The 13,710-nt window shown below is 40.5% G+C and overlaps 2 protein-coding genes across 2 annotated transcripts; both read right to left on the bottom strand.

Annotated features, from left to right (window-relative positions):
• Positions 1-420: 420 nt before the first annotated feature.
• Positions 421-2,262, bottom strand: LOC104963545 (uncharacterized). The gene is made up of 4 exons (XM_010792148.1): positions 2,249-2,262; positions 1,889-1,980; positions 1,569-1,666; positions 421-1,057 (listed from the first exon to the last, which is right to left on the bottom strand). Exons 1-4 carry the CDS (start codon positions 2,260-2,262, stop codon positions 611-613), a joined length of 651 nt encoding a protein of 216 aa, XP_010790450.1. The 3' UTR covers positions 421-610.
• Positions 2,263-4,169: 1,907 nt separating this feature from the next.
• On the bottom strand, positions 4,170-13,508 carry LOC104963534 (probable G-protein coupled receptor 149). The gene is made up of 5 exons (XM_010792137.1): positions 12,484-13,508; positions 11,483-11,663; positions 10,876-11,366; positions 7,253-7,393; positions 4,170-6,877 (listed from the first exon to the last, which is right to left on the bottom strand). Exons 1-5 carry the CDS (start codon positions 13,450-13,452, stop codon positions 6,365-6,367), a joined length of 2,295 nt encoding a protein of 764 aa, XP_010790439.1. The 5' UTR covers positions 13,453-13,508; the 3' UTR covers positions 4,170-6,364.
• Positions 13,509-13,710: the final 202 nt, after the last annotated feature.

The following is a 13,710-nucleotide window of genomic DNA, read 5'->3' as shown; positions in this document are numbered from 1 at the left end:
TATTGCTGCTCCACTCCCATTCAGTGTACTTTATACCGCGCTACATTTATCTGATAACTTCAGTTAACTTTGAAGATTCAGAACTACTACAAAATATAATCAAGAGTATATTTTATCATGTATTATTATAGGTTAAGATAACATTTTATTGATCCCATTGTGAATTTCATATAATGTAATTTAAATCAGCTCCTCCACTTCAGCTCTCTGAAGCAGAAATAATAATTCTATGTTGTGTTATGTAATGGCTGTAGTATGAAGGTACGAAATAAAGTTTTGCATTGCCTATCCTGCAGAAACACCCATCTGAATAATGGCCACTTCTTGCTAAATTGAATGTATGGAGGTATGAATGTATGAAGGTACGAAATAAAGTTTAGCATTTTGCAGCGGTAAAAAAGTGGTTTATTATCAAAATAAACAATAATAATACAAAAAGTAAACAATCAACAAAAATACAATACGATAAAAATACTATGCAATACAAAAAAAAAATACAAAAAAAGAAATTATTGACACAACTGTCTGTAAAAAGAATTAGCCACATCTTTAAAAAGGAGTGAACTTTAAGTTGAAAAAAACGAGTCCCATGTGAAGACAAGTGAAATGTCTAGAGACTAAAGAAAGTGGTTTCATTTAAGTACTCGAAGAAGGTATTTTGCATCTGATTCAGGAAGCGTTGCATCTGATGAGGTGTCATCAGCCGCAGTCTGTGCTCAAACACTTTGCAATGGGCAGCGATTTCATCATCAGGTCCACTCGGGGCCAACTCTGCCAGTCTTAATTTTATCTCCGCCGGCATTGTTTTTAATGCCTCAACGGCGGAATCCTCCTGCGAATCCTGCATCATCCTGCGCTTCGCCGGAGGCCTTCCAGTGCTGAGTGTGCTTGGCCTCTCTCTGAGCGGTGCCGGTGTGGTGCAGATGGTGGATTCTAACAGGGGAGTGCAGGGCTCAGCATCAAAGTTGAAGGGCTCCTCAGTGGTGCTGGTCGAGGTTTCATTGCTGGTGCCACTGCTGGTGCCACCGGGGGGTGATTCTGCAGCCTCCGGACGTTCCTTAAAAAAATGTTAAATAAATTCACAGTTAGTTGGATTTAATACCATGGCTTCTTAAAACTGTTTACTAAGCATTCATAACAAAACAATACTCTGAAATGTGTGTGCCATTAGTTCGGGGTGTGGTCAAGTGTGAGAGGCACATTGTAGACATATTGTGATGGCTCTATTCAGATGCTAAAGACATACTTCTAGAAGATTCAGAACACTACAAAATATAATCAAGACATATTTTATCATGTATTATTATAGGTTAAGATAACAACGTTATTGATCCCATGGTGAATTTCATAAGCTACCCAGCAGTATATCATATGTAATTTAAATTAGCTCCTCCTTTACCAGCTGCAACATTAAGGTGAAGCACATCAATAATTATAATACAATAATATATATATTATTCTGTTATTGTTATATTTACCACTGTAACCACCAAATGAATGAAAATAATGTTTTTGCAAATGAAAGAAGCAAGAAACACGTATTTGTACTCAACAAATAAAATAGTTACCGTGATGGGGAGGTTCGAAGTACTCTCCTTCCAGGCAAGTTTCCTGTACCGGGTGTACTCAGTTCGCAGAGAATCCCACTTCTTCCTCAGCTCTTTCTCTGAAGCACACAAATAAACGATGTAAGCATTGTGGCTAGTTGCTAGCATGTCCAATTCATATCTGCAGTGCCAAACAAGTAGCAACAGCTAGCAACAAGATAACAACAAAAAGCAAGGTTGAAATAACAAATTACATTTCACGTACGCTGGCAAACAATAAAAAAAAAAATAGTTTCTGCTAAAGAGCTCAATTGATGAAAAAAAGAAAAAGAGAATATTACCTGAGAAACCAAGTTGAGTTTCAATCTCTCGCCAGAGTCCGGTTTTCACTACTCGGTTCGAGTACTTTTTCTCTGTACAGAGCTGGCCTCTCCTGGATCAAGGTGATGAGCAGGTCTTCGTTTGCTTCATTCCAGATCGCCATGATGACAAATAAACCGATGAGATGAAAATGAATAGCCGTCTCTGTGTGTGCCTTCTTAAATCGTTTGTCCCTCACTTCCGTTTCGCTTCTCATGCACTGATTCGCTAGCTGAACAGCCAATCGGAGTGATTTCTTTGGCCGACTGCCTGCGGCCGACGCATGGCCGATTCAACATGCGTCAGCCATGAAAGGCCAAATAAGGCGTGTCACGGCCGACGGTGCGGGACCCATGTGCGAGACACACCAAATTGAGTTTGGGGGACAGGGCACGCTTCGTCGTCCGACTAACGAAAACGGCCGATTTCGGCTTGGTTTGTCAGGGCCTTAAAACGGCAGCTTTCCACTGGACTAATTATGCTACCTATTATTAAAACACAATTTTTCTCGAGCAATTTATTGTTAACTTGACACTACATCACGTCTGTATGTGAAGCTTGATCTTAACTCATCATGTCTAAGTCTGAAAACAAACATGGCAACACTAGAGTCAGTGATTTACAATTGGAAGGCAACAGATTTAATGCAATCAATAACGGGTTATGTTTCTTATTTTATTTTCTATTTTACATTTACTTTATTCTTCGCCCTTCACTCACCCTGTTTGTTAATGAATGCCCACAGTTGGAGCATATCTCTAATTGGGAGAAACCTCTTGTTTAAATTAGCTGGAATATTAAATGAGTTAGAGATGCGTTTGTTCTACTCTCTCCTTCTAAATGTTGTCTTTTAAAAATAAAAGCAATATTCACCTAATTAGTGCTAAGATTGCAGGGACAAGAGAAAATAAACAGGAATGAAAGGTGTGAGCGTCATTTGCGGTGGATTTATCCCACCCTCATCTGTCATGAAATATCATGCATCACCACTTTTAAATCTATTTCTCTTCTTCACACACTCCCCTTTTCTGTCATCATTTAGGATGTGACAATGTGTTCATGTCAGCATGCATAGTGTTATCAACCATTTTAGAAATGCAGCTACACAGCAGCTCAGTTACAGTGAAAATAGAATTTCCAGATTAAATTAACTATTGTCACATTGTGTGAGAGATAAGCCTTTTTAATGTTTTTTTCAGTCTTCATCCTCTATTTCAGCAGGAAATACAAACTGGAATTAGCCTAACTTAAATCTCAATGGATTCAGAGAGTAAGCAATTCAGGAAAATAGTGGAAAACACTAGAAGAGGAGAGTATAATAACCAGCTGAGAATATAGCAGAGATATGTCAGGAGAGAGCGATATGAGGAAGCCTTTTGAGTAGTAGAGAGCTTGTGGAAACACGAAGATGTGAGTGAAGAAAGGCCTTTCGCATGCTAGCCCCCTCCCCCTACTCTCATGATGCTGCAGATGCATGATTCTCCTGCACACCTTGTTTTCATATACCCTCAAGGCTGCTGCAAACACAGGATCTCTGACCGTAATAAATTATTTAACCAAGATGAAAAGCATCATATTTTAACATTGGTTGTTTTTTCTTTTCTCCTGGCATAGGCCTGTATGTGTTGGAGTAGAGGTCTCGTGTTACTTCTCAATCCAGGCTTACCTCCACCTTCTTGCTTCAGCAAAATCAGAAGTTGTGAGTGGGAGGTGTAAATCCTTGTATCAGAGAGACATGGTAAAACATTTGGAATGGCTTCTGTCCAGGTCCTTTGATAACTAAAGTTTTATTTATATTATTTGCTTTTTCTGCAATATGCCCTTTTTAATTTTTTTACCTGATTTGCTATTGCTATTTGCTTTCCGGTTTTTCTCCATGTATTCTCATTCCACAAAGGCACATTACCAAATATCTGTACAAAGTATAATTTGTGAAACCCTCCTAAAATATATGTATTTGTCTTTCCTGCTCATTTTATGTCAGCAAATTCTCACTCACAAAAGAGAATTACAAAAATATCTATGTGGTATATGTATCTATGTTTGTATTACTTTCATCCAGGGGAACAACAACCAATGATGGCAGCAACAGTAGCCTACGTATCTAGGTATTATTGCACTATATTTTCTTTTAGTAAGTAGGGCTACTAAAGAATACAATTGAGTGGTTTGTGTGTTACTATATCAGTGAGACGGTCGACAAGACATGCAATTGTACAGCTAATGTGGAACTACCAATTTCAAACAAAGCAAATAGCAGTTTATTAATCACAAGGATTTATGAGAATGCTTGACCAGAAGCTGAACTGTTGTCCTGTTTGAAAGTGAGAATAAGCAGATGATCAAATTATTTCCTCTTGGTTAGGCTGTGGAGATGAAGCTGCTCAATTGAAAACCTTTGGCACCATTAACATCTCAAATGGTTGACATTGAATAAAACGTTACATTCATTATGATTCATACGCCTGTACATTACTTTCTTTTTACATTTTGCCGGGTAGCACTCGGAATAGTACGGAGCCCCCTAGGGGACATGGAGAACATTATGTTCATGAGTTATTGATCCGCGAAATTCGAATCTGTCAATTACTCAGCTCAGAGCATGCTTTGCAACGTGCATGTCCCCTCGCTCTGAGTGTTCTCTTGAGGTGTCCTTCACTTAAGTGAAACCCGTGCCTATTAAGCACTGATGTTATATCTTTATATTTAAGGCCAAGCTCAAAGTAAAATCGATTAACCGATGGTTGTGGTTTCTGTGGTTTCTGTGTTGCCGAACTGACCGTATTGAGCTAAATGAAAAGTTTTGCGATATCTCGCAAAACATTTTCTTTTCTTTTTTTTCAAATACATTTTTTTCTTCTTCTCCATGTCCTCTAGGGCTCCGTACAATTCCAGGCTACCAAAAACAGTACTGAAATATATAATAATATCTATAACATTTTAGTCCAGAATGTATGCATGTAGAAAGTGATAGACCATTTTTTCTCACTGATTGGATGGGCAGTGAACCGAGCAGTTAGGGAAATGATCCCCCAAAGTGGCTCTAAAATGTACATTCATTTGCTGCCTAGTGCCTATACTGTTAACAAATACACACTGTGACATATTTCGATTTCACTAAATGTGCATGAGGCAGAAAACAGCACTCTTGACTACTTCTACAATAATCGCTTGCACTTTCACTCTAATCGTTTGCCTGTACTATCCTTTTTGATATTTTTAAGATGTATAGTGTCCCTCTCATTGGCAACATATTTCTAAATGCACAGACATATCACCTGGACTCAAAAGAAAACACACCACAGATACAATAAAATTATGCAGGATAAAAACATTTACAAGAAAGAAACATGTGAATTTTAGATGACATCTGAAACCATAATTCTAATAGCCTCATTGTTATGGGCCAGGCTACTACACACAACAATGCACAACAACACACACTGAAATGAGTCAGACACATGGGTCAGATGACCCTTCCCCTCATGGCTGAATCACCAATGACGTAGTCTGCAAGAGTGGCTTCATATCAGACTTGTGACTTCAGCCTGGCACCGCATCGTCTTAGTGAATGTCTCTCTCCCTGTATCCATTTTCGGTAAGATGCAGGCTGCTAAATGGTGACACAAGAAATGCTCACCTGAAATACTGTTGATATCTCCTACCTTTTTCTTTTTTTTGTATCTTCCTTTGAAGAATTATCTGTTTTTAACTTACTCTACACACAGACAGGTGATGCATTAGCTCTTGTGATTTCATCTAAAGCGGAAGTACAAGAGTAAGCAAACGGACTGTAATAAAACTCTTAAGCTAAAGTCCCTTTCACACATGCGCTGCAACCCTGAAATGATCTATACCATACCCAGAGGAGCTGTATGTGAGAACACAAAAGCCAGATTGCTTGAATCACACATTACAGACTTTAACCTGCCAGCTCCCAGGAGCAAACCTTGTGTGTTGTCTGCTTTGAGTCCATGTGTTAATAGAGCTGCTCGTTGTACCATTCACGGACAGCGAGTCGGCGCGTTCATGGCATTTCTATGGTGGCTGGCTTGAAATTGGAGAAACTGGAAATACAATGAGATTCAGGGACTTCTGTGTGCAAGGACTGATGCACGAAGTTTCTGTCAAATTACGAACCATCCATGTGAACGAGGTGTAATCTGTCTGTTATTTGTCTGGCCTCCTGCAGGCTCTACCCAGACTAATGGACTCCATTTAGTGGCAATGTTTCGGATATGGACAATATCCTGTTGAGTGTGTGAAAGGGAAACTCCTGACACTGTGCAGCCTTTGTATGAGAAAAATTATAAAGTCTCTCATTTTGTCACCTCTCTCAGGTCTATACATAACATACATAAATGTGGAATGATTAGAAAATGTGTCTTTCATTTGCTATCAGAGGGGCTCTTTCAAGCTGTTCCTAAGAGACACTTCTTGTTATCTGGATATCTCTGTCACTCTTCCCTCTCCCCATCTTGCTTCCTGTAGGCCTCGTTGAGCAGCTGTATCTCCTCATGATACCCAGAGCTCTCCGGTGTTTGCCGCCGGCTGTTCTGCCGATGAGCCTCTACAGTGTCAGGTATGTTGATATTGATGGTTTCTGCCTCCAGGTTGCCACTGCTGGGGATGAGCAGAGAGTAGGAAGCCGTCTCCCCAAGGTCGCAGGAGACAAAGCGGTTTTCCCTTCGTGAGTAGCGCAGTGATGGCGAGCGGGTGTGGGTGGAGGACTGGCTGATGTTGGAGATGATGGAGACACTGTCCATGGCCTCCTCGTTGTCACAGATCTCTAGCACCTCAAGGTGGATCTTCACGTTGGTGTCCCCCACACCAGATCCGATGCCCATCCCCAGTCCGATCCCCACGCCCATCCCTACACTGCTGACATTCACGTCTCCAGCCTTGCCTCCTGATGATGATTCGTCTGCACTGGGCTCGTGGCCAACTGATTTGGAGCGATACACCTCCACCTTTGAAGCAGATTTATAATCCAAGTTATTTATAAAAAGTATGGGGTCACAATGCAATTCATTCTTTATCTTACATATCTGCCCAAGTTGTCAATGGGACATTAACAAAACCTATGTGAACTAGTAGGTCAAATAGAAGACAATTGTTAAAGGAATAGTTTGACATTTTGGGAATTACACTTGAGACGGCTGTATGTCTGAATCGGCAAAATAAATCAAATTATTTATTTTGCTGAGTCAGATATACACAACTTCTGTACTTGCACTGACATAAGAGTGATATCAATCCTTTTATCTGACATACACCAAGAAAGCAATACGCATATTTCATTTTCATTCATATGAATAAGTACGGTCCATTTTGATGTTTATTACCTTCTTGGCATTGTTGGGGGAGATTTTGAGTCCGTCACTGCAGACTTCATAGGTGGAAAGAGAGAGGGTCCCAGTGGGGGCTTGCAGAGATACGGTGCCCTGAAAGGCGCACAGGGGTATTGACAGACCACCTGATGACCGCTGCATAAAAACAAAACGAAAATGCAAGAAAAAGTTCAGTGAATATCCAGCACAACATCTTTATTTATGTATTAACTTGGTCCCATTAGTCGAGAATAATATTATGCATTTTACTAAATTCCATATGGCTGCTTATCATGTAATTGAGAAGAAAAACAAAGAAAAATGTTTCCTTTGTCCAAACTAATTGAGCTTAGATTGTGTCCTTGATGTCAATAGCAGGGAGATCTATGTGTCAACCAACCATTTAAATCAAAAAGTTAAATATGGTTAGCCTTGTCATTGCTGCTTGGTAGAATAAAGATTTGTTAGGCGCACAGCAGAAAGCTGTATACAATTCATGAGCCATTTAGCCATTGTCAGAAATGTTATTCTTACTAATTTAATTTGAATAACATAATTTCAGTGTATTAAACATTAATCAAATTTCCTCTGGGTTTCTCACTCTCATTTCAAATCAGATTTCAGATTTTCCAGTCATATTTATTTCATGGAGATTATTTCACTCCACAGTAAATCAATGTGAGCCTCTGTCACATGATCATTTGAGCAAATTCATTTTTCTGGCAGGGGGAAGAAGAAGTATGCTGCCACAGTGGGGAGACTGGCAGGTCTCATTAAGCCCTCTAAATTATTTAGATGAGTTCAACGTAATGATCTGATTGTGATTATGACGCACAGCAGGAACAAAGAGGATGTCAATCTCCCTGACTCTGTCTGTTTTCTTGTCATTGTGCAAGGAGAGAGACTTGGAGGGAGAGAGAGACTACCATGCTAAGATGAAAACAAATTGTCAAGTAAAAATCAATAATGCCGTGTGTGTGTGAGTGTGTGGACACAATTTAGGCCTACATGTTTTTATTACATGCAATGTTGCTATTCTCTCATTTTCAAATGTTATTTCTAAGTGTAATTTTAATATATGTATAACCTGCATGAAATCTGGGCAAATATTTCCATTATGCATATTTTGCAGCTGGCACTTCTTCCTGACAGGATTATAACTTTTGAATGGATTGTCATGCAATTTACATTCATAAAGGTCTGCAGAAAATGAATGACCTTTTTATGACCTATTAGCTCATTCCAGTATAATGATATGACTACAAATTTGGCCCAGACATTCATGTTGCTCTCAAAAAGAATTCCACCAACTAATAGGCAAACCCAACACAACAGAGATGATAAACATAGTAAATATATCTGCAAAATATATGAGTGAGCATTGTGATCATCTTAGCAGGCTAAAGTTTAGCATTCAGTTCAAATCACTGCTTTTTCTGAGTAAATTCTCACAGAACTGCATACCCACTTTATATAAGCAACATAAGTGATGTTCAATATTTGTTAACGATGGCTGCAGATCCTGACATGTTATTGATTAGTGTTGTGCTATCTTTCCAATCCATTCCGATTCAATCGTTTTTCTCATTATCCACCTTGTAACCTATTGGAGAGAACAACACTTATTTACAGATCAGGATGTGTTCTCAAAGTAAACAGGTTTCAGTTCCCTGCATGATTGCACATTAGATCTTGTTTTTGTCTGGGAGTGGGCTTTTGAGTGCGCCCTAAGCCCTTTGTTTTCAAGTAGAGAGCATAAAGTCACTGAGAGGGTAAATATGTCTTTGAGCTTTAATTCCACCTCTCCCCGAGGACACTGAAGGCCAAAGGGGCTGGCAGTAAGGAGAACAGACGCTGGGTAATGACATCTATCCTGTTAACGAGGAACAAAACCTTGGCAGGAAGCGCTTTCAAATCACAAACTTTGTCTTTCGTGACTGTGTTTGGGAAGGGGGTGGTTGCTAGATTTGGACAGCTTTTAGTTATTTATTGTATTTGCTGTTTGTCTATACTGTACTTGTATATAAGGACCCCAATCAATGAACACAGCACAGCCTAAGGGAGCACAATATACATAGTTTTGCAGGAGAAGAAAAATGTAGATGAGAAGTAGGCCACACACACACACACACACACACACACACACACACACACACACACACACACACACACACACACACACACACACACATTTCCCAACCTCTAGTGATTTCAAACCCGAAACATTTTCAGACTTGTAAGTAAAAAAGAGACAGAGAGGAAGAGAGACATAATAAGTCGGAGCATGTGCTCGTGGCTTGCATATTTTCTCAGCTTTGGTGAAAAGTCAAGGGACCCCTGTGAATAAATCCATGCCAATGTTTCCCTCAGCAAAATGTATCCTAACTTTGTAGCATTAATAGCCTCCTAAACCTGCTAAAGCCTCTTCAAGAAAATAAAGTCAGCCGGGGGAACTGGGGAAAATGCAGGTCTTAAAGGGTAAATAAAGGCTATTTTGTCCTTATTGAACAATTGTATTACAGTAAGTCCAGCAACTCAAGGACAGAAATAAACATCTGGAATCACAAAAATGTATTAGTGGAGAGAGATGTTTTGTGCCAGTAGCAAACTGTCTTGAGCTGTGGATGGTTTACATTTAGCGGTATTTGACTTCTACTTCATTTTGCATCTTTTGAGTGACTAAGTAAATAATACCTGTATGAGCACAATGTTACTTAACATGCAACTCTGCTCTATAAATATATGGATAAACAGCATGTGTTGGATTCCTGTTTTAGTTTTTCTTTTTCATTTGATTTCATGCCACATTACAGCTTTGCACAAAACCATTCACAAACACACACAAGGGGAGCTAACCTTGAGTGGATAAATCTAACTAAAACTGATTTTGAAACAGTAAACACTGCCTACAAAAAGAGAGAAAACCCACAAGAGTAAGTTAATGAACTGAACTAAGCCTTGAGAGTTGTTCTGATTTTAGAGTGGGATAGAAATGAATGTATATTGTTTTGAATGACAGGCTGGCATTTGTTACTGAAGTGGTAGCTGTTGATAGTATTTTGATCAATTGGTCTATTAGTCGGAATCCATTGATGCTTAGCACAAACAAGATCTGCTGAGAGAGAAGAGAGGCTAAGGGAGAGAGGATTTTTACAATGTTATCTAAATCACAAGGCCACCGTCTGTCAGCTTGATTATAAAGAGGCATATTCACAGATGCGGAAAAAAAACAACCTCACTGAGCAACAGACCAATAAACAATAAGTCAGACAGATAAAAATGCACTCTCTTCTCTAAAGCCTTGTCATGTAAAAAATGTATCCTATAGCCTTGTGTCTGTTTCTCTGTACTTAGCAATGCAGCAAGACTGCATTGTAAACTAAATGTAAACACAGAAAGTGAGATCGAATCCAACCATTTTATGGTACTTAGATGCTAATCACTCCTAAACGATATTCTCTAGAGAGCATGCTTATGTTGACTGCTAATGCAGCTGTTGTTTAACTAGGAAACACTCGAGAGTGAGGTTGGAAAAGCAATTATTGGCATCCATAAACCACAGAATGACAGATACAAATTACTTAATTTAATGGTTCAACATCAGGTTAATAAACTGGAGACTCTTGACAGAGCAGTACCTGTCTTGGTGTTCTCTCTGATTTACTCCTGCACCACTCCCAGTCTGTCAGCTCGATTTTCCGACACTCCTCATGCGACAGCCTCCTCTCTGGGCCCTCGAACACAAATGACGTATCGGTGAGATTGTGATCCTGCTCCTTGTGATGTGAAGGGACACAGCGGTCGCCTTCATCTCCGTGGTGTTCACGAGGAAGTGAAAGACAATCAGTCAGCGCCGCTCCTCCACTGGCCACTGCTTCCAATGGAAGGTCTGCTTGAGAGGACCTGTCCACAGGGAATGTGGTGCTGAAATCAAAATCAGGACCTAGGCTGAGGAGCCCGCCGCTTTCTAGTGTCTCAAGGCGGGTAATGGGGAAGTCACAGTTAAAGAAGCTGTGAAGGTCAGGCTTCCCAAGAGGTGGACTGTTATGAGGCATAGTGGCATGTGACAACTTGTATACTCCATAGCCTTGTTGGATGGAAAGGTTGAACTCAAATCTTCTTTTCATCACTGTGAAAAAGTAATTAAGGATAATTGTGTTATAACTTTACTTCCCTCTCCTTTAAAGGGTAGCAAAATGGGGAAATAAGGGTTTATTATGTAGACATACACTTGATTTTGTTTACCTGAGGGTTCCTGCGTTGGATCCTGTTTGCAATTAATGAAGCAGCCGCATGGCATATGGATCCAGCGCTCAGACAGCACGAATAATGGAGTGACCGCAGGGGCAAGCAGAGTAAGAAAGAAGCTCAGCGTCTCCAGGGATGAGCTGCGTGCATTTACTGCGTGGCGCACAAGCACCAACGTCTGTGAATGAAGGGAAATAGAAGATAAATTCACTGAGCAGTCCGTGATTCAATATGCATGAGGACATATTGGGAGGGAGGCACATGGATGGAAATGAGGCCCAAACTGTGCTTTTTTTGTTTTTCATTTTCTTGAGAAGCACATATTGAACGGTCTATGACTCTTCTAAATGGAAAATAAACAGAAATATGTATTATATATCTGTATTACAAACATAAGCAATACAAAAAGATACCACTAGACAAATCATCTTTGGAAAGGCATGTTTGTTTCTTGGAAAACCAAACAAACTAATGTACAATTAAAATGTCCACCATATCATATCATCAAATCTTTGGCTTTGCTCGTTTTTCAGTGTTGCAAGTTTGGCTTGCCAATTCGGTTTTCCCATCAATTTTCTGCTGGCTGCACTGCAGATTTTGTTACATCAAATTAACGTTTTGATTGAGCAAGAACAAATGCTCTTATAAGGTATTTCAAAATGCAACCCAATGAATGCTGCCCTTTCGGGGTTGACTAAAACATGGCAAATTATTTTACTCAAGGCCTGTAATGGAAGTTAATTTAATAGGACATCGTCGTGTGTTCTTTAAATGTCACGGTTTAACATTTCTTATGAGACCACAAACTATGATAGGATGTCCAAATGCTTTCCAAACTGTAAATACATGTAATTAATACTGTGGTTTAGTGTTGCTTCAAGAGGTTTTGCAATGGGTCTCCATCAAAAAGGGATAGCTTAAAATGTCTTTCTTTTCCATCACAGGGAAGTTTTTTTACACACTAATTTAGAATAATTTGAATTTATTACGCTACTTACCATCATTGGCATCCATAAAATAACTCGGACAACCGCAAGGATCATGGAGAAGCGTTTTTGTGCAAACACCACTGGTGTATCCCCGATAGCAGCTGTCCTCTGCCCGCTGACAGACACTGGGGACAAACCACTGTCTTCTTTCTCCACGATCTTCGTCCCGCATGAACTCGGGCTCAGCTCGTTGTAGGCCCCGAAACTTTTGTTTAGGCTGTCCCGGGAAAAAGAAGGAAGGTCACAGAGGGGGGCAGAGCCACTCAGTCCCCTCGCCATCTCCGAATAGCTGGGGTACAGTAAAGTCCTCTGGGGCTCCCTAGAGCACAGCAGCTGATAGGTGAGGGGGGTAAAGAAAAATAACATGCCGCAGAAACACATGGAATATAAAGAGAACAACATCAGGGTGTAAAAACTGTCGCTCTCTGGGAAACACCCGAGAGGGGCAGGCGTAACGCTTCCCCATCCGCACAAAGGTAACACACTAACGGCGAGGCTCACTGCCCAAACACCGGCAATGGCCCACATCATTCTTAGTGGCCGGCGGACAGATTGGAGTACTCCAAATCTCTTGGTGACATAAAAAGTGTAAGCTACTATGAGGCATGCCTTCATATTGCTTGAAACACCCTGGAACACGTACAGAAGTCCAGATAAAGTGCACAGGTTGCCCGACCATCCACCTCCATCTCTCTCCCACTGCAGGAGCATGAACAAGGACAGAGGGACCACACTGAGGAGATCGTCCACTGACATAGAAGCCACGATAAGACACAAGGAGCTTTTTCTCCTCAACCGGAGGAGTGAGAGCAGCGAATACACACCTCCGACAAGGGTAGCAGCAGCGATGATTACGCACAAGCCGAAAAGCAGAAGGCGAATTTGCCTCTCCATCTCCGAGGGGTCTGTCTTCTCGTAGGTAGCCGTCGATAGGTAGCTCTGGTTGGGCGCTTGAGAGCTAAGGTACGTCGTTGACATTTTTAGTGAATTAACTTGTCTCTTTCTTTTGGCACTTTTAACAAGTTACATTTGACTCATATGCCGTAAAGTTTACCGCGCTGACAGGATGGCACAACATGAGCTGCATCTCAAAACCAAAAATCAGAGTGGAGAAGATGAGAGAGAAATATTGGACCATATCCCTCTCCGATCCAACTGTACGATTTAAAGCTCTCCGGTGCCTTGGATGTGTAGCCTACGGGTGCTGGCAGGCACTTGTGTTCACCGTTCAAACCG

Source organism: Notothenia coriiceps, unplaced genomic scaffold, assembly GCF_000735185.1.
Source record: "Notothenia coriiceps isolate Sejong01 unplaced genomic scaffold, NC01 NC01_scaffold00001722, whole genome shotgun sequence".
NCBI lineage: Eukaryota > Metazoa > Chordata > Actinopteri > Perciformes > Nototheniidae > Notothenia > Notothenia coriiceps.
The sequence above is the reverse complement of the archived record's forward strand: the minus strand, read 5'-3'. Positions and strand labels throughout refer to the sequence as shown.